The 19,370-nt window shown below is 43.3% G+C and overlaps 1 protein-coding gene across 4 annotated transcripts in view; it reads left to right on the top strand.

The window, feature by feature from the left end:
- Nucleotides 1-19,370, top strand: part of MTOR (mechanistic target of rapamycin kinase) — a 107,946-nt gene that overhangs the window by 54,698 nt on the left and 33,878 nt on the right. For all 4 annotated transcript variants that reach the window (XM_090024190.1, XM_090024189.1, XM_090024188.1 and 1 more), the window contains 2 exons: nt 15,928-16,003; nt 19,183-19,322. In XM_090024190.1, the coding sequence (XP_089880316.1) occupies nt 15,928-16,003; nt 19,183-19,322 (216 nt within the window). The remainder of the gene's footprint in view (nt 1-15,927; nt 16,004-19,182; nt 19,323-19,370) is intronic.

The following is a 19,370-nucleotide window of genomic DNA, read 5'->3' as shown; positions in this document are numbered from 1 at the left end:
GTGACTAACTCTAGCACGTTGGTAAACAGAAAAGCATCCAAAGTCCAGAATGGAAGGGCTGTCCAAGCTGGATGATCTTGTAAGAGCTTGAGCAAGGTGACCCCAAGGGGAATACTTCACGTACCAGTCCAATTAAAGCATTCCCCATGAGCCAAGTATCCTGTGTATTCATTTTGCCTTGCTTTGATACAGAGCTTATTTTAGCCATTCAGCAGCTAATCCAGAGGATCCATTGCATCTGGACTAGGCATTTCTTAGACTCTAGAAGTGCTCCCTTCAGAGAGATGCTCACAAGGGAACAGGATGGAGGTTTACCGAAGTGTTGAGAAGATAAATCACATGCCGCTGCTTCCCCACCTGCAGAAGATAGGGACAAAGGGTCAGTTGGCAGTGCCAAAAGGCAGCCCCTCTTTTAAAAATGACAAAAAGATTCCCCTTCTCCCCCCCCATCCCCTCTTTTTGCACAATACATGGTCAGTCTGGCAAAAACTTCAGGATTGTGGCAAGCAGGATCTTAACAGGGTTGGAGGCGCAGGAATGACACTTGATGGGATAATTGGAACCTTCCAAGTTATGTAAACCAGAAGATTTCAAACTAAATATTATAAATCCTCTTGGGTTCAGAGCAGTAAGCCAGGCATTGGCTAGTGAGATTAGGGGCTTTCAGCAGCCTCTTGCATTTCTCCTGAGCAGTTTGAAGGCTCCTCCAGCTCCGTTCAGTCCCACGGTAGAAACAAAGCCAACAGTGATGGTGCAGCCTGTGGACATAGGTGACTGACAGTAGCTCTCAGTTCCCAGGAAGCAGATTATGCTGAAATTGTCCAATAGAGGGATTTTTATGCCTCCCTCCAAAGCTTTGAGTAGTGATCAGTGAGAGAGGCATGGTATCGGATTGAGCGCACGTCTGATCCCATCGGATTGCTCCCTTGGTAAAAAGTCATGGACGTCTGTTTCAATAAAAATCAATCTGCTGCGCCTGGTATGAAGAAAATGTGAACAGCGCAACTGAGCCATGTTGCCCCAGGTGGAATTTTTTTGTAGTCTAAAAAGGAAGTAGACTGCATGTCAATAAACTTTGCTACCCTGGTGCATCTTGGAAGTGTGGAAGTGGAATTGGCACCGGTACTCCGTTTCTCTTCTGCTCCCCAGTTTTGTTATACTTATTGCTGGAGACTTCAGCGCTAGGGGCTGATTGCCTTTCCAACTGGCCTAGTCACTTTTCAGCAGGACAGCAGCAATGGCCCAGCAAGTTGAAGGGGAGCAGGAAGGTGAAAGTGCCAAAACATTTGCAGAGATGGGGTGAGGTGCTGGATACTGGTGAGGGGAGAGCACAGGTGATCAAAAACACTGAACAAAGAGCATGGGCATCTCTGGATTTCATCCTGGCTGCTCCTCCTGTGCAGTGTGCTTTAGTGACACCCCTGCCAAGTAAGACACAAGCAGGCAAGAAGGCTCCTACATGTTTCTGATGACCTGAGATGCCGCCAAACTCTTTCAATCAGAAGTGACAGTCATCGTTTGCTGGAAGTGCTAAAGCCCCCTCTATTTATGGCAGAGCAGTAGTTGCCGCTTCACTTGTTTTTCTCCTGTAGGCATTTCAAGAGCAAAATTGCTTTTTATGCCTCAGTCCAGCATGTGCTACCACACACAGACCAGAAGCCTGACCTGGTTTTGCTCTTGATCCTGTCTGAGCCCCCTTCTAGCCAGCACTTCTGCTTTTACCAGGGGGCAAATTCTTCTCATTTGCCAGTGACAAGAAATATGTTATGAGTCACAATTGAAGACTGAGAATGGAATGAGCTGAAGGCTTTTTTTTTTTTTTTTTGGTACCCTCTTTCCTTTCCTCAAAACTCACCTTCCCATTATTTCCCCTGTCCTGCTACTTAGAAGGATGTGGGGCCAGCCTTTTCTCTGACCGGTTTTAAGTGTAGCTGTTCCTAGCAGAGATCTAGCAGAATTTCCCAGATCTCTGTGTAACCCAAAGTTGCGCTTGCTTTTGTTTGTCTGGGGTCTGGCATCCCAGCCATGCTCTAGGCTAACCTTCCCAGTCCCCTTTCCCTGGTAGTAGGATGGTGGTATAATACATTTCCAGAAGACAGCAGATCCCTTTCCATGTCAGATAGCAAACCTGCTAGGATGTTAGTCACAGCTGGGTCTAATTTTGGGGGTAGCCAGCATGGGGCCATTCCCTGTACAGACCACATGTTGGTGTTATCTAATTGGAAGCGCATGTTAATGTAATCTAATTAGAAGCAGGTACCTCTTATACCTGGAGGGCTGGATTTAAGAGGGATGTGCTGAAATGCTGCAGCTCTCTGGGGAGCTATTCCAGCAGGTGTGCAGGTTCAAAGGGGGTGAAGATCAGAATGAATTCAGTGCCCTAGGGCTGTTTATTTGGCAGCCACTCACTGCAGAGCACCTTCCTTGCAGCTGGTAAGTGCTTTCAGAGACCTGCCTTGCTAGGGTTGCCTGTGAGATTGAAGAAACTGCTGAAAACTTCAACACTGCTGGCAATTTTCAGGAAATCTGCCCAGAGAAGAAATCTTGTGGGGGACTTTTAATTGGATTTCTCCCCCCTTCCCCCCACGATGTGTAAAAAAGCATCCATGTATCTAGCTCAGGGGTGGGCAAAATGTGGCCCGCGGGCCGGATGCAGCCCGCCAGGCCATTCTATCTGACCCGTGGGGCCCCTAAAAAATTTAGAGAATTAATATTTATCTGTCCCTGGCTGCCTGTCATGCCACCCTCTGGCTTGCCAAAACTCAGTAAACGGCCCTCCACCCAAAATAATTGCCCACCCCAATCTAGCTGAAGTGTTGGAAATATTCAGAATGCTCTTCTTTAATGCATCTGTTTGCAACCAGCTGTCTAATATTACTTCCTAATTTCTTCTTATTAAAGCCAAACAGAATTGCTGATAGGGCAACTTGTTTGGTTATAGAAGCAATAATAGAGAATCTAGCTAATATCCAAAGACAAGTATATAACTGTTGTCTTTGCTGACATCAAAAAATGTAATGTGAGAATTATTTAGGGCAATGCATCCTTATTCTCCATATTTGTGTTGGGGAAGTGTCTTGAGCTGACAGTAGAATGAGGACATACGTTTCTTTACAATCTTTGTTGCTGGAGCCAATAACTATATTCCATTACCGTGGCTGCAAAAATAAATAGGTATTATAGGAATGCAATTTCCAAGAATAAAGTAATAGGTACATGGAAAGTCTCGGTGCCTATTGTATGTTTAATTACTAAACTATGTAAGGAAAAATGTAGCAAATGAGAAGCAAGTTGCTGATACTGTAATTGTTAAAATAGTGTCTGATATTAATGTTGCCTCTGCTACAGCCTTTTTTGTATATGGGGTGCCAGAGTCTTGAGGTCTCTGGTCTTGCCTCCCTGCCCCAAATGTTTCTCCCTTATTATTTTTCTTACCTGTCTTTTATGGGCAAGGCAGAGGGAGAGCTACTACTGCATGAGCAGTGGGAATAGGCATTTTACTGGTATGGTTTTCATTGCCTGTACCTAATCTATGTGCAGGCTTTGCTATCAGTATTGGGAATCTGGCCTGCCTGAATGCCCGGCAATGATTTGATGAGCCCTCACTGCAGATACGAAGGGGGCTTGATCCTGACCACTGAACAGATGGTCACCACAGAGCTGACTGAAAATGCCTTTGGCTGACACTGATTCTTTTTCCAAATTAATTTGCTTCCAACCTAGAAATATTTTTAATGGCTTGATGGAAATGTACTGCATTGTGTGTTTTATATGTCAGTGCGAGGTGGTGGGTGTTAAGTATGTGGACTCAAAGATGCTTGAAATTACTAAACTGGGGAAACAGAGCAGCAAAGGCAACTGCCTTTGCCCAAAAGTTCTGTTCCTCAAAGGGATCTGCAAGCCAGCAGGGCCCTCAGCTTCACCTTCCAGGATCAAGCTCCCAGCCTTTTTGTACAGGGGAAAATCACCTTGGGTTAGATGAGGGAAACTTTCAAAATGACAGGCAAGAAAGCTTGCCAGGGGTAGAGAAAAAAGAAGAGTTCTCATCCCCTTTTGATTCTTCCATTGTGTTTTTACATCTGAGCATCTGCTTACATGCAGAAACATGGCTTTTCTCTGAAACTTTCTGGCTGACGTGAGATAGCGAGCATGTGCTCCCTCGCTGAGGGAGGTTTGGTTTGCAGCCTCCTGAAAGATGCATTAAAACAAAGCTAATTGTATTGTGAGAAGACGGGAGAATCCAGTCTGCTTTTTGCTTGCTTACTGTTCTCAAATGTTTAATAAACTTTGATTGGCAGACAATATTGCTAGTGACTCTCAGAGAGCAGGAAGAACTGGAAAGCTCCCAAGGATATGTAAGGAAGAGATTATGTAAGGAAGAGATTACTTCTATTAAATATTAGACATAGAGGAAAATGTACGCTGGGGACAGAAGAGCCCTTCATCAAAATTATTCCTGCTGATAGAAACAGCTGTCTCGATATCATTTGTCTTCATGTTCCCAACCCTTGCCTGATTCCTTTTTGAAAACACAAGTTGTTTTCTCATTCACTGCTTGTTTCCTGAATTCATAGACCTAACATGATATGATCCAACAGACCTAACGTAGACGTAGCATAACATGAATTCATAGACCTCTAACCTTCCATCCAGGAAGAGCACACACCAACTGCAGATGCTTCCTCAGTCTGATGAAGAGTATGTATACCCAAAAGCTTGCTAAGAAGAATTTTTCCAACTATTTGAGTTGGTCTAATAAAATATATCAGATTTACCCAAAGAACCTTGTCTGCCTATGTCCTTAGACCAACACAGCTACAACCTATACCCCTGTAGACCTAACATTACACTCTTACTACTTTTTAAGTTCTATAAACACTCTCACCAAAGATTTGAAGTATTTTGTCCTTGGTCATTAGGGCAGCATGTTCATTAGGAGTCACTTTTTGTGCCTGCTGCTCTTTGTCTTCAAAATAGTTCTCTCATCACAAGATTGCTACCATCTTCCAATACCTGTCTTTCCACCGCATGAAAATCTAAAGAAAGCCTCTTAAAATTGCAGCCTGATTAAGCAGGACTGGAGTTTGCCCAGTAATGACCAAGTCTCAAACATTAATGAGTCTGAATTGTGTTTTTTCAAAATGCATCAAGATGTGTCATTTTTGGTTTGGTTTTTTGCATAGCTTTGGATGCCTAACTCATTTCCTTAACCAACATTACCTGCTCTCTTGAAGGGTCTGTACTCTCATCATAGAGAGCAAATGCACCCTTTAATAGCTTTTGTCCTTGGCATCAGCTTTTGTTTCTTTCTCTGCTACATGTGTTATGGATGTATCAAAATCATTGTCAGTTATGTTGATGGAAATCAGTATTGCAAGCTGATTAGTTTCCACTTATACAAGAAAACTACAGTGGGATTTACTTCTGCTTGGGATTACTGCATACAATCACTGTGGGAATTGCAGAAATTCATGCATTATTTAATTCTGTTAAAACTCCTCTATGATTATGAATTGGGTACTTGTGCTACTGTTGTGGGCTGTCATTGAATTGTGTGCGTCAAGACAGGGGTATCTGAAGAACTGGAAAAATCTCCTGCTGCCCTCTGTGTCTCTGTCTGACTTTGATCTCCCCCATTGTTGCTCACAATAGAGTAGACAATGTAGCTGACTCCTTACTCTGTATGAAAGTTTTATTTATGGCATTTTTAAGATATACTTAAGGATGTTAGTTATGCTTTCATTTTGAGATGAGCAATTGACAACTCTTTCTTTTTTTGTGGTTTTCCTTGGGAAGAAAAAGCTGCTGTCAAAGAATAAAATGTCAAGTGTGTAGTTTCAAAGTTTTATGAAAACAAATGTAATTTCAGTGTAGGAGTTAAAAAGATGATGAATTGCATCACATGTTGATTCTCAGCTAAACTGATTTAATACATATTTTGGAAGCAAAATGGCACATGCAATGCAAGGAAAATTAGTGGGGGGAGGAAGAAATGGGTTTTTGTTCAGAGGCTCTGGGTTTGAAGCTGAATATCCGGTACATGCTGGAAACCAGGGTATTGCTAACAGAGTTTATCTGTAGCATGAGCAAACTGGTACAAGATTTCTGCATATTTTGTTAGGTTTAGTTTCCAGGGTTGGTTTGTAATCAGCTCAAAGTTCAGAAGTCATGGGTATGAAACCCATTGTCCTTCCCCCCCACCCCCCTCCAAGTTATTGAGTGCATCCTGGAGTATGCAAGTATATAGGCAATTAGTGCCACCTTGCCTTTGTCTGTGCTACAGAAAACAGTGTCCGTTTAGTCTTTTAGCTCAGTCCACTAACTCCTGTAAGAATTAAACTGCCTGTTCTTCACTATGACTGCAATATGGGGGAAAAAGCATAGTTGGACAGTGCTGAAAGGGACCTCAAGAGTTCATCTAGGCTATCTACTTGCCAGAAACATGATTAAGTACATCTAGATTATTCCTAACAGTCCAACCTGTTCTTACAAAACTCCATTGAGAATAGCTTGTCTCAGGTTCTATGCCTATCATAAAAAATCTTTTTCTAATATCAAGCCTAACTCATGTTTGCTACAAATTAAGTGGAGTGCTTCTCCTTATCCCCACTGGACCCTAGAGATAATCAATAACTATCCTCTTTATAGTAATCTTAATAGTGAGTATCTTGAGCTAAGAACCTCTTGTTCTGCAATACGACACTTGGTAATAGCAGGATTAACTGACACGCTTTGTGTTGGGATGGACTGGCAAAGCTAAGGAGCTATTGCTTCACCTTTCTATCCTGAAAGATTTTGATGATGAGCTTTGTCCAGAAACAGAGAGAAAATATCCATCTGATCCAAAGCCATAAAATTGCTGTGAATCCCAATAATAACACTGTAACTAAAATCTCCAGCAGCTCTGCTGGACTGGAACATGAGTCCCTTGGGCTTCTGTTAGTGCCTGGCTGCTTCTATGTAGTGCTGTTCATTTTCTGTCCAGTCTCTGACAGTGATAACTGGAAAACAGTTCTGTAATTCTTTAAGAATTTACAAAATGTGACAAGATTGTGCCTGAACAACCAATTAATGGCAAGGCAAGTACCACAGGCCTCACTGAAGATAGGCAAGAGCAATAACTTCCAGAAACTTGGTGGAGGGAGCATGGCATGGCATTTTAATCCTAAACAGATGTTGTAAGGGTGTTGCTATGGCTTTAGAAGTACTATAGCTGCTTTTAATGTTACTCACTGGCTTCCAGGAAAAGCACCTAGTCTGTCCCTCCCTGCTAACTCATAAGAACACTCATATGCAAAGAGGTGTGGGTCTGTTTTTAAATAACTCTTTTTCCTTTTGAAAACACATTCCAGGCAGCTGGAGTAATACAGATTTCAGGAACTGCTACCATGTCTCCAATAATTGGTGAGGGAGAAGAGGAATCTGACAGATGAGAAAAGGCAGAAATCTCATCTAAGACATTTTTTAAAAAAGAGGAGGAGGAAAAAACTCCTACACCCAGAGTCGAGCAAAAGACGGCAGAACCTCATTAATCTACACCTACAAATGTTCTCTGCTTGCCAATGTAAGATTTAATAGGCAGGTTCCTGCAATGATTACCAACACTTCATTACTCTTAAGAAACAAGCTAGTGAATGCTCTGCAGTGTTATGCATTGCTGAAAATTTGACTATATCTGTCACATAGACAAAGCACACTTTGATGCATGAGGCTTGTTTTCTAAGGATTTTACTCTGTTACGGACCTGAAGGGAAAGACAGTGCCAGCGATAAGTCCATTTCTCTAACCATGCAGCGTCTTTCCTGCCATATATAAACATTCTTACAGAATACTAATGCTCAGCATTCAGTAACTCTCCCTGAGCATCCCAGTTGTTAATGTGAGTTTTTCCTGGCTAGTCAGAGGTTGTTGTGGTTATAAAACATGTTCACGCTTAAGGGCAGCTTTGAAGCCTTTAAGTGAAAGGAAGTAAAGGGTTAAATCAGTGGCAGTTCTAGAAGCTATTCCCTAAAGAGAAATAGTGGAAATATGTAGGGGGGCATATCTGCTCTCATTTATTTCATAGCTGACACAGACACCTTTGTGCTTTCCTCCATGCTACCCACTGATGTGTCAGATTTCTTTACTGAACTTCCCTGCCAGTAGCAAGCATATTGTTTCTCTTCTCAAAACCCAACTCGGCCCTCATTTGTAAAACAAAATTGGGCAATTTATGACAGTTGGGTTGGGGACAGATAGAGGTAGGTGGCAGTCCTGTCTACATTATATTTATACATTAAAATTTTCCATCTCTATATGAAATGTATCAGTTCCATTTTCGTGAGTCATTCCTCTTAATTTGTAATCTCTTTGGACAGGTTTGCCTGTTCTCATGTCTGTACAGCACCTGACACAGTAGGTACCACCTCTTGGACACTCTTATATAGCTAGTATTTTCCAAAAACCCCTGGTGGGATCTGTCACACCAGCACTGGTACACTTGTTCTCCCCAAGACAAAGATGCTGCACTTTCCCCACTTCTCAACAAACCTGGATTCAGTGAAATCCAGGGCACCATCTGAATCCATTGTGCCTTTCCCCCAACAATCCCATCTCCTTCCTATATGTCTGTCAAGCCATCGAGTGGTCCCTTTTTGCTTGTTTAGCAGGTTTATATCCTCCATCATCCTCTGGTCCCTCAGCCTTGCCTCTGCCCTCTCCACTGTACTGGGAGATCCTCTTTTGCCACAGTCTCCTTATTCCCTTTCTTTCCCTGATTAAAGTTGCAGGAGCTGTTTGGCATGCTTAGCTTTCCTGACTTCTGCTGCTTTTGATGCTATCCTTAAGATCCTATCTTCTGAGGCTTCTGTGACTACCCTTTCCCTTGTTCTCTTCCAACTCTTTGGCCATCTTACAGGATTGCTGTGTCCTCCTTTTATGATGCCAGCATGTGATTCCAGTCATCTGGTCCTGCTGCAGGCCACAAAATGGTGGAAAAGCGATGATGAGCTAAGTTTACAGTGCCTAGACTGAACAGCTGTTGGGGAAGTAGATCACTATGAAATGAAATCCTTTCCCAGACTATCATGTGTACGCAAAAACTTGGCCATCTCCCGTTCCCCTGCTCTTCGGAAGTTTCTTACTATTGTCTCTTTAGCTGGGGTCCAATTCTTTGATTGTGTTTGCACATTCCCCAAGCACAGTATGGCTTTAATCCTAGTAGGGACCACTCTCCAGTAAGAAATAATCATCTGATCCATGCTTCCCTTGGGATTATTCCAAGGACATTTCACAAAGTGATACTTCTGGCCTGTTTTAACTAATTCCCACAAGTGGTCTATACTTGGTATGTCCTCTCTGTTCCTGTACTATTCATTTGTGGTCCCTTTTTTTTCCCTTGCCCTTCAAAATAGTTGAAGATATTTTTCTGGAAGCCAGTCCTTTCGTTCCATAGCTACTTGTCCATACCTTTATTTTTACAGATTTAAGAGGGCAAGACCGAACTATTGCAAATAATAAAAACGTTGTCAGTCACACAAGTACAAATTTTAATATGAAGTGTTGCTGATTGGTTTTGGGGGAATTCTCATGTCTCACTGAAAATGACCTTGATTTTAAAACATTCCAAGCAATGAAATCTTATGCAGGATGGATAGATGGAGTTTGAGGTTACAGTAGGGGGGAATGTCATCGTGTCACAACCACTTTACTTTAAAAAGACATATACCCTCTGTTTTAAAAACAAAAAAGAATCCGTAAGTGTTCTGCATGCGTGACCTCTCATTCTAATAACTGGTTTGAGTTTGCTTCATTCCTAACGATCATGGGCCACCAGTACCAGTAATTGGGTTACCACAACAGAGCTGTTCACTGCAAGGTTTCTCCATTACAGCGCTTCATCCTGTACCATCTTCCAGTATCCAAAGCAAGGTCCCACTTGGATGATCTGTACTGGAACTCTTTTGAGGAAAAGGTCAGAAAAGTCACCTGTCTATTACTGGCAAAAATGGTCTTACAGTGTAAACTTCCAGAGCCTCCCTGGTGAACAAACATCAAGGGGTCATCGGGACTGTGCCCAGCTTGAACCTTGTCTAATGGAAGGGCCAGAATATTAATCACAAAACAGAAATATCCCTGACTGATGTTTGCATTGTAAGTCCTTTATGAAATGAAAGTCACATCCCCCATCCCTTTTCTCCTCCAAAATTTAATGGCAAACCATACCTTTGTGAATCTTCTCCGGGGTCGAGATCGTTTCATTCTGCTTCAAACAGCAAAGGAAAAGAGAACGCAAGTGAGTGTACCAGGCAGCATCAGCAAAGGAGTTAAGCTAATTGCTGAAGAATAAAAGATAATGGTCAATTTGTCAGAAGGCATTGACAAGAAAGATAAAGTTGGAAGTAATTAACTGTCTGACAGTCTGGAAGTGATGCGTCTGCCAATGGCACTCTCAATCATCAGGCTATGAAATGTGACAGCCCTTTATCACTTTTATGAGGCAGCACGGACTAGCTCTCACTGGGGAAATGTAGAGGTGGTGTGTTCTTTGACTCTCCAAGAAGATACGGGATGTCTTATTTGTTAGGTCTCTTGGAAGTATAGTCACTTGTGTAGTCTTAACCCTCCAATGTCTGATTCTACTCAGTGCATTTTGAGATCATCTTTATTAAGCAAGCGAGCTTTGTACCGAGTCCAGCATGCATCTTAAATATTAAATAGTTAAAGGTATTCAGGAAGTTTGGTCTGTCTTAATAGGCTGGGAAGTTTTGGAGTGAGATGAGGAGCTCCTAGCTGCCTTGCACAGACATTTCATGCTTCTGTACTTGTCTTTAAACCAAACACCCAAAGTAATTTGGAGCTCTTGAATCTATATGCTTTATAGCACTCCTGTCGAGCAGGATAATTATCACTATCGTGATTTTACAGATAGTTGAATTGTGCCATGGCCAGATTAGAAGCTAGTGATTTAACCCCCCCCACAGTGTCCTGTTCCTTGTTTAGATTAAGAGCTGTATTATGAATATGCCTCATATATGGAGGGTAACACCCTAAATTGGACAGGCCTTTACAACACAAGTGGATATTAATTACTAACTAGCTATTAGGAAGCACCCAGAATTCAGTGATAAAATATAATTGAACTCTTTAGAGCTGATTGCAGTGGATTTATGCTTTGATTATGGGCTTCTTCCCTGATAGTGTTTGTGCACAAATTTGTGGCACTAATTTGGTTTCCAAGGGAAAACAACTGCAGATAGATTCATAGATGCTAGGGTCAAAAAGGACCTCAATGGGTCATCATGTCCGACTCCCCTGCCAGCAGCAGGAAAAAGTGTTGGGGTCACGTGACCCCACCCAGGTACTTGTCCAGTCTCTTCTTGAAGACCCCAAAGGTAGGGGAGAGCACTACTTCTCTTGGACACCCAGTTCAGATTCTGGCAACCCTAACGGTGAAGAAGTTCTTTCTGATGTCCAACATCAATCTAAATCTAAATAGATTATGTGGGGTCCAGGGTTACATGTGAAGCCAAGAAAAACAAGTGGATGCATATATAGAACAAAAATGTAGCAGAAATTAGTTTTGTCATGTTGAAACAAATAGATATCCTGTAACCTTTTGTATGTGCAGCTGGCGAGTTCCAAGTGGCTTATGGCCAGGTGATGGAACACAGGTCGCAGGTTCATCATCCACCACAAAAGAAATGAAAAATAACATTTTTAAACCAGCAAATCTGCTGAAAACACTCCTCAGTCTTGTCATCCCTTGTTTCCTATGCTCACGTAGCCAGCACCGTCTGAGCTGGAGGGGGTCTCTCAGTATTCACTCTACAAATCCATTTTTTCAGGCATATCGTAACTAAAGAAGTCTCATTAGTAAGACAAGCCAGGAACAATGGGAGAGGGATCGACTGGCAGTGGCTTTGTTCTTCTCTGTTAATTCTGCTTTTGGCAAGACAGGCAAAGAAAAATAAAATTATAGCTTCCTAAAGCTCCAGTAATTGTAAAAGTGGTGTTTTCTAAAAATGCTCATCTCTTGGCTCCTTATTCAAAAGGCTGTATTTAAATATGTATTGTGTCCACATCTGTTACCTGAATGGTACAAGGGATATAATGCCTCCCTACTTGATGGGAGGCTGTGAAAATTAATGCTTGAAAAGTGCTTCCAAGCTCTGAATTTCAAAGCACTACAAGTGAATGTGACCATTATTATTTCAGAGCCATTTTCATTTAGAACGGTCAATTGTAGTCTGGCTCCATTGCAGATCAGTGACCACACTGGGGAGATGACAGTTCAGCAAAGGTTTAAAGCATGAGAAATTCTGGCTGCCAGGAGCAGCTGTCAGCTGGATGACTAGAATATCTGATTTGGGTTGTTTCCTCCCCTTTTAATTGATTTTGATGCAGTTTATACCCCAAGTCAGATTTACAACATAGAGGACTACCAAGTCTTCGCTGCCCCCCACTCTGGGGTATTGTGATGGGGGACTCTGCTGAATGCTTCTTGCTAGCCATGTGTCTAAAGAGAAGCGTTATTTGAAGCCTAAAGTGAGCTGAGTCTCCTCTGCTCGTCGTGTTGGCTTGCCTGATTTTCTTATATTGCCTTGCTGCTGCTTGCATTCCTAATATGGGCTAGTATTAGTGCTGCTCTGGATTGCGTGTTGTAAAACTCCGGGTTGCTGGGACTTCACTCTGAACACTCTGCACTTTATAAGTCCTCCAGCATTAATAGGGGAAGAGGAGAGTAATGAGCCAGAGATCTTTCATAAAATGAGGTTTATAAAATTGCAGGAGCTCTTGAGAGCCCATGTGCTGACTGAGCCCTCTCTGTTTTCAGGCTCATAAAATCAATGTGATGGGGATATGTTTCAAAGAGGGCCTGCGTATCACCCTGCTAGGCTGGAGAGCCAGGTTCGTGAGTGGCTCAGCTGCCTTCTGCTTCAACCAGACCCGGCGGCCACTGGAATGCAGATTGGACACTGTTCTGTTATACAATATGTGTGAACCCTTCCTGAGGCACTCTGCAGTGGCCGCACTGAGGATGGGTGGTGGTGATGGGGCATTTGACGGGCTCCTGACCACCTGCGAATAAAGGGAACCATCCAAAGGCAGGTGAACAGTGATTATGAAAAACATGAGCTGAAAGTCAGAAGGGAAGAGTGTGGTGGCAACCGTGGGATTCATGTGTGCTAACAGGATTTCTCTTCTAGTCCCAAGGAGCAGATTGTTCTATGGGACATTAAATCTCCAGTCTGATTCTTCAGAGGGGTTGGTGGTCTTGTAAAATGAATAAGTAAAGCAAAACAGTAGTCCCCCATCCCTCCCCTGAACTCTGTATGTTTGCAGCTGGTACTTGATGGCAGAAAGGTCTTGCATATGTGGAGGAGGATCAGAGCAAAAGGAGAAAGGAGGAAGTCCCAGCTTAGAAGAGAGAGACTAGGAGGAAATTAAAATAAAGAAATGGACTATGCCAGCAGACACAGGAATTTTGCTTAAGTCCCCTACTGGTCTCTGTGCTAAATCTTACTCAAATCCTTAAATCTGACAGCAGCAAAAGAAAAAAAACAAACTTGTGGCCAGGGATGAAGGAAAAGATCAAAAGAATCTCTTCCAGCTTTATCAGTGATTCTTTACAGTGGGATCAGACTTTCTTCCATGGATACATTAATAATTGCATTAACTCAACAGCATTCAAGGCTTGCTGCAGAGCCCTGCTGAATTGCGTATATACGTGTAATGTAAAATGAAGGCACTCGTCTATATTTTCCTCTATCTCTCCATACTAAACTAAAAGAAGCAGCTATGTTGAGATGCTGACAACCCACATTTGAGCAGTACTTTTGCCACCCAACAGCCCGCAAGGAGTCGGCAGCTCTGACCATCATGTTAAGTACTTGCAGGCTTCATTATCCTGGTTTATAGATGTAGTCCTCAGTCTCATTCACCCTAAAACCTGGGCACCAGTTCCAAATGTGCCTGGTAAAGCTTTAAGTACCCAGTAGAGCAGCTATTTTAGAGAGACCCTCTTTTTGCTTAGGGACAGGAAAGAAGATAGATGTATTAGACTGCGGACCTAGGAACAGAGACATGTGAATTTGCATAGCATAAACCTAAAGCAAATTGCCACACAAGAGCCACTCAGATGAGCAGGCTGAATGTTGAAATCAGTGCTTGAAAGTATGAGAAAATGGCTCCTGATCCATCCAGAGGTAACTGCTGCTGGTCAAGCATGGTTATCTCACTTTTAAGGGCTGCATCACGTGTGTGTGCATATATACACACATTATATACATTGAGGCAGCTTGACTTTTTATGGAATAACTCATTCCATGAGTCTGGGATCTTAGCTTCCAAGTCCTCGTTGCCTAGAGGATTTCCCTTTTCACTGAGCGGGCGAGGGACTATCACTGTCATCCAATACAAGGTGCTTCTCAAAGGGATTCCAGAGTTGTAGGGGAAGGCATTGCTTCAGCTTTAAAGCTAATCTCATCTAATGGTAGTCTCCAGAACCAGCCACCGTGGTGCATAGAAACTTCTTTTTTTTCCCTCGTACTCCTCTTCTGTTTTTTCTCCAACAACTCCCCTTTTCTCCTCTCTCCTTCAGGTGTCTTGAGGAGGTCTCAGAAGCCATATAATCCTTTCTTTCAAAGCATGGCATCATGTCAGCCCCTTTTAGCCAGAAGAAACAAACTGATTTTAGTCTCAAATCAGTGGGTCATTGCTAGAGGTGGGGGGCAATTTTCCACCATTCCCCTGTCCTTTTTTTGTCTTTTCTCTATCCTTTGTCTTCCCCAGTATCTCAAAGAGCAGACGTGCAGTACCTGTGAATTGGTTCTTCTCTTCCTCTGAACCTGGGATGTAGTTACCATCACAAACTCGGCCTTCCATCTAAAAGGGCCTTCTCTACCAAGATGCAGTTGTTGACAATGGATCCATAAAATAAGCTGTTGTTCACACTAGAAATCCCAGAAGGGTTACTTTCATCTGGCACTATCTGATTCTTTAGGTGGTTTTAGGTGATATTACCAATTGCAGCCAGCTTTGCATTGATTACAGATAAATCCATTAAAATATATATAATTTTAAAATGTGACGAGATTGTCAAAAGATCATGGTGATCGAAAGCCAAAACAGTGGTTTCATGTTAGTTGTGCAACGGTTTCCCCAGTGAGCCAGTGAAGGCAGCCTGGCTAGCAAGAGAGATTTAACTTTAAGAATGACAGTTGTTTTTGGTGGAGTTAATTTCCAGCCTTAGATGTCATCTGGCCTGTTGGTAATACCTTGTACATCGTGAGTAGGCCAAACAATTTGCACCGGGCCCATCTCTGTAGGCCCAGCCCTGCCATGGAGGCAGTGGAGCCATGGAGAGTCACTAGACTCGGAAGTTGATTTGGCTTCTTTCTACTTTCCCACTGTGGGAGATCAGGGATTTGGTCCCCTCTCTTCCAGCGCTGCTGCTGAGGGGTTTCAGCCTGTTAACTGAAGAGTTTGCCTGGGGCTTTTCTTTCTATAGAGTGGATCTTCTCCAGAGAGAGAAGTGAATAATGTGAGCACTGTAGCCCTTCTCACTATGCTCAGCCATGGCGTGTGCTGGCAGTTACGTTCTCAGGGAATAGATGCGTTTGTGAGTCGTAAGAGGGCAGGAGGAAATACTTACTCGTGAGCAATGACTGCCTGTCGTCACCTCTAAGTAGACTGCTGTTTAGATTCAGCAGTGCCATGCCATAACCACGTATGCCTCTCACCTGACATGTGTTGTGTTACTGTGTCTCTTGCACAGTCCGGTGACTGTTACTTTTAGCATCTCAAGACACTTTAGAAGTCGTTTCTTCCAGCCATCGTTGTAACTGGCAGTTTGGTCTGTGTCAGGCAGATGGTTATGCTGGTCCCTGAACACTGATAACTGTGTTAAATGACTCATGTTCCTCTTTCTTTTTTCCCCTTCTCTAGCATTAACAACAAACTACAACAGCCAGAGGCAGCAGCAGGGGTGCTGGAGTATGCCATGAAACACTTTGGGGAGCTGGTGAGTCCCAGTTGCTTGGACTGTCGTTCTAAAACACATTTACGTGTCTCATCTTGCCATGTGTGAACGTGTACTCTTTCCTTGCATTTCTGCTCTTCTCTGTCACATATCTTTAGCTCTCATTCCTGTAATTTGCACAATGCAGGGATCAATTCAGGGAGGTAACTGGGTGAAAGGTAATGGTTCTTGATTTTGGGCCAAAGACCACAGCTGTTCCTCAAAGCCATGGTAAGTGCTCTACAAATCACCCCACCTCCACCCCATTTTCAAATTAAAGTTTGATACCAAGGCTTAAAAATAGTAATTTGGCTCCCAGAGTTTGAGAACCCAGGCTCCCCAGTGGACAGGGGCTCAAACTAGGTGATCTAGTTTCATTGATGTCATAGATTTTTAAGGTCGGAAGGGACCTCAGTAGATCGAGCCCGACCCCCTGCCTTGGGCAGGAAAGAGCGCTAGGATCAGACGACCCCAGCCAGGTGCTTGTCCAATCTCCTGTTGAAGACCCCCAGGGTAGGGGAGAGTACTACCTTCCTTGGAAGCCCATTCCAGATTCTGGTAACTCTTACCATAAAGAAGTTCTTCCTGATGTTCAACCTAAATCTCTTCTCTGTCAGTTTGTGACCCTTGTTTGTAGTCACCCAAGGGGTGTCCTGGTAAACAAAGTATCTCCTATTCCCTGCTGCTCCCCACCCCCAACTGGGTTTAACTCTATGTATATGAGAAAATCCTAGTGCAGGGGAAATCCATTTTGGGGTCTCAGAGCAGGAGAAGAAGGTAGGGAACATGTCCGTAAAGCATTTTTTTGAAGGACAGTGGAAGCCACAGAAAATTATAGAGAGGAGGGCAGTTGGGCAGGAGGATCCTAAGTTCAGGAGACTACTGAATGTTTCAGAGGAAGAATTTTCCATTACCTTCTACTGACAGATAAATCCCTGTTTGGATGAAAGGTGCTGTTGTAAAAGCAATTGCATTCATTTTTCTGCTTGTAATTCATAACCAGTGTAGAGATCACCTCTAGAAATTTTTTTGTGAATTCTGCAGCTTACTTAGTTGTTGAACAGGGCACATGGCTTAAACAGACCTTCAGCTGTCATGGATTTTGCTTTTAAGGTGTGATAAGCCTCCAAACAGTAGCCAGAACTTCTCTGTAGCGCTTGACACATTTTAATGAAACACTAAAAGTAATGGGGTAGGAAATGCTGAGGATATCTGACAGATCTGTGACTTGGCCGCAAACGCGACTGTCCAGTGCAGAGTGAGGAAAGGCATCATATGCTGTCTTGGGTATACAGCATCTGCAATTGAATTAGTGCAGTGCAATTTCACTGTAAATCTCTTGGACAAAAATGCTAGTCTCATCCGCCTCGCATTTTTTAAACCCTTCATAAATTCTCCTCAGAAAGCGTAGGGTGTGACTACATGCGTCCTACTGAGATTGGGTTCTCTCCCCAAGGACTACATTTTTAATATGCCACAGCTGTGAAGAACGTGGCAGCATAGGTGATTCAAGCCCTGCTTGCAGGCACATGTACTGCGAACCAAGCTATGTGGGCCACATATCCATTGAACTTACTTTCAAATGAAAGGCAGCCAAGAGAGCGGACCCATCTGGAACTGAGCCCCAGACTTAGGTGGGGCTAGTCCAGTGGCAGAGTGGAGACTGAACTTGTTGTCAAGGCTAAGGCTAAAACAATTGACTTTGTCTGCTATAGTTTGGGCTACTTTTAATCCACCTAGTTAATGGTTCAAATTTTTTGAAAAGCTCAGCACCTGCACCTTGTGAACTGCAGTTAGGTGCTTCGGAACTGGAAGAAACAATACTCTTACAGGCTGGGAAGGGATTGACATGCTGGACTCGTGTATTTTGGCAGGTGCTCAGGTACTGTAAAAACAGGGCCAGATAAGATTTTACCAAGTGTTCTCCTTCTAACTGCCCCCATCTTCCCCTTCCCAAAGCAAGCACAGAACCCTACCCTCGAATCTTGCTAGGAGTCCTTTATAATACCAGCTCCATCAGTTCACTGCCATTTTCCACACTTACTGAAGCAATAAATGATGCTGCCCCTCCTCAAGCTACTCTGTAGTTTTCTTTGCATTTCTTATCCCTTAAAATTAAAACTCTTCATTTGCATTCAGGGATGGAAGTCTTCTCTACCCTCCCACCTCTCCTAGCCTGGTCCAGAGGTTGGCATCTCTGGGTCACATTTCATAGTGCTCTGGGGATGTTTCTCTACAAAAAGGGAGGCAGCAGTGGACAAACCTCCCTTTTGTAAACTGACCCATCTAGTGGGGGCCATTGGGGAATGGCTGTATCACAGTAGATGTGAGTGCACCAGTGGTGGGATGGATTGATTCAATCCTCCTAGTGTTAAGTAAAGTCTGGCCCCAGGCTGGAGACGGGGCTCTTTCTGGTGAGCAAAATGATTTGAGAAAGTCCGTGCAGCTGTCCCCACTTCCTTCAGGGGAGCAAGCAGAGCCCCTTGTTACCTCATTCAAACTTTGCTTTTGAAGGATAACGTCATTGTAATCAAAATGGCCAGAAGGCATTTGCCTAAGCGCTCAAGAAGAGGGCTGGAGAGAGGACCTTTCGAATAAACTTTCTTTAAAAATTTATATAACATTCCCAAAAGGTTTGCAACCTGGTTGCTCTTTAACAAATTCAGAAGCAGATGAGGAGCTGGAAGCCCAGTGCTCAAGGCCCCAGCATTCACAATTCACGTGGAGGGCACTGAAGTGCAGTGTGTAGTGTATCCTACCTGCTGCCCACAGGGCTGTAAAAAGAATCAATTTTCTGGCATGTGTCAAAACAAGAGCTGCCAAGGACTGAGCAGAAAAGAACATTGGCAGGGAGTCCTGCCTGGAAAAAAAGAAACCTTAACATTCAAAGCAGATTTTTATTTCCTGGAAACTAAAGTGGACATAGAAATCAACAGTTTAAAGAAAGATTGGTGCAGCCGAGATAAGGATCTTCAGTTAGTTGGCTTATTTTTTTTGTAGCCTGTCTGGAAAACCACGTTCTTTCTCCTGTGAGGATCATCAAGAATTAGTATTCACTGGGTGGCAGTGCAGATGCCTTGAACTGCAAGTGAACTGAGCATTCCAGGAAAAAGCTACCATAATTGTCAGTGGGTGGTGGTTGCTAATCTTGAGGTTTCTTCTTATTTTCCTCTGCGCTACAGGAAATCCAAGCTACCTGGTATGAGAAGCTCCATGAGTGGGAGGATGCACTTGTGGCTTATGACAAAAAGATGGACACAAACAAGGATGATCCTGAGCTAATGTTGGGACGTATGCGTTGCCTGGAGGCTCTTGGTGAATGGTAAAAGGGGAGGGGAATTCTGAAGATCAGGAAAAATCTGGTTATCTT

This window comes from Crocodylus siamensis, chromosome 12 (assembly GCF_052110815.1).
Source record: "Crocodylus siamensis isolate JL-2025a chromosome 12, ASM5211081v1, whole genome shotgun sequence".
Taxonomy (NCBI): Eukaryota; Metazoa; Chordata; order Crocodylia; family Crocodylidae; genus Crocodylus; species Crocodylus siamensis.
The sequence above is the reverse complement of the archived record's forward strand: the minus strand, read 5'-3'. Positions and strand labels throughout refer to the sequence as shown.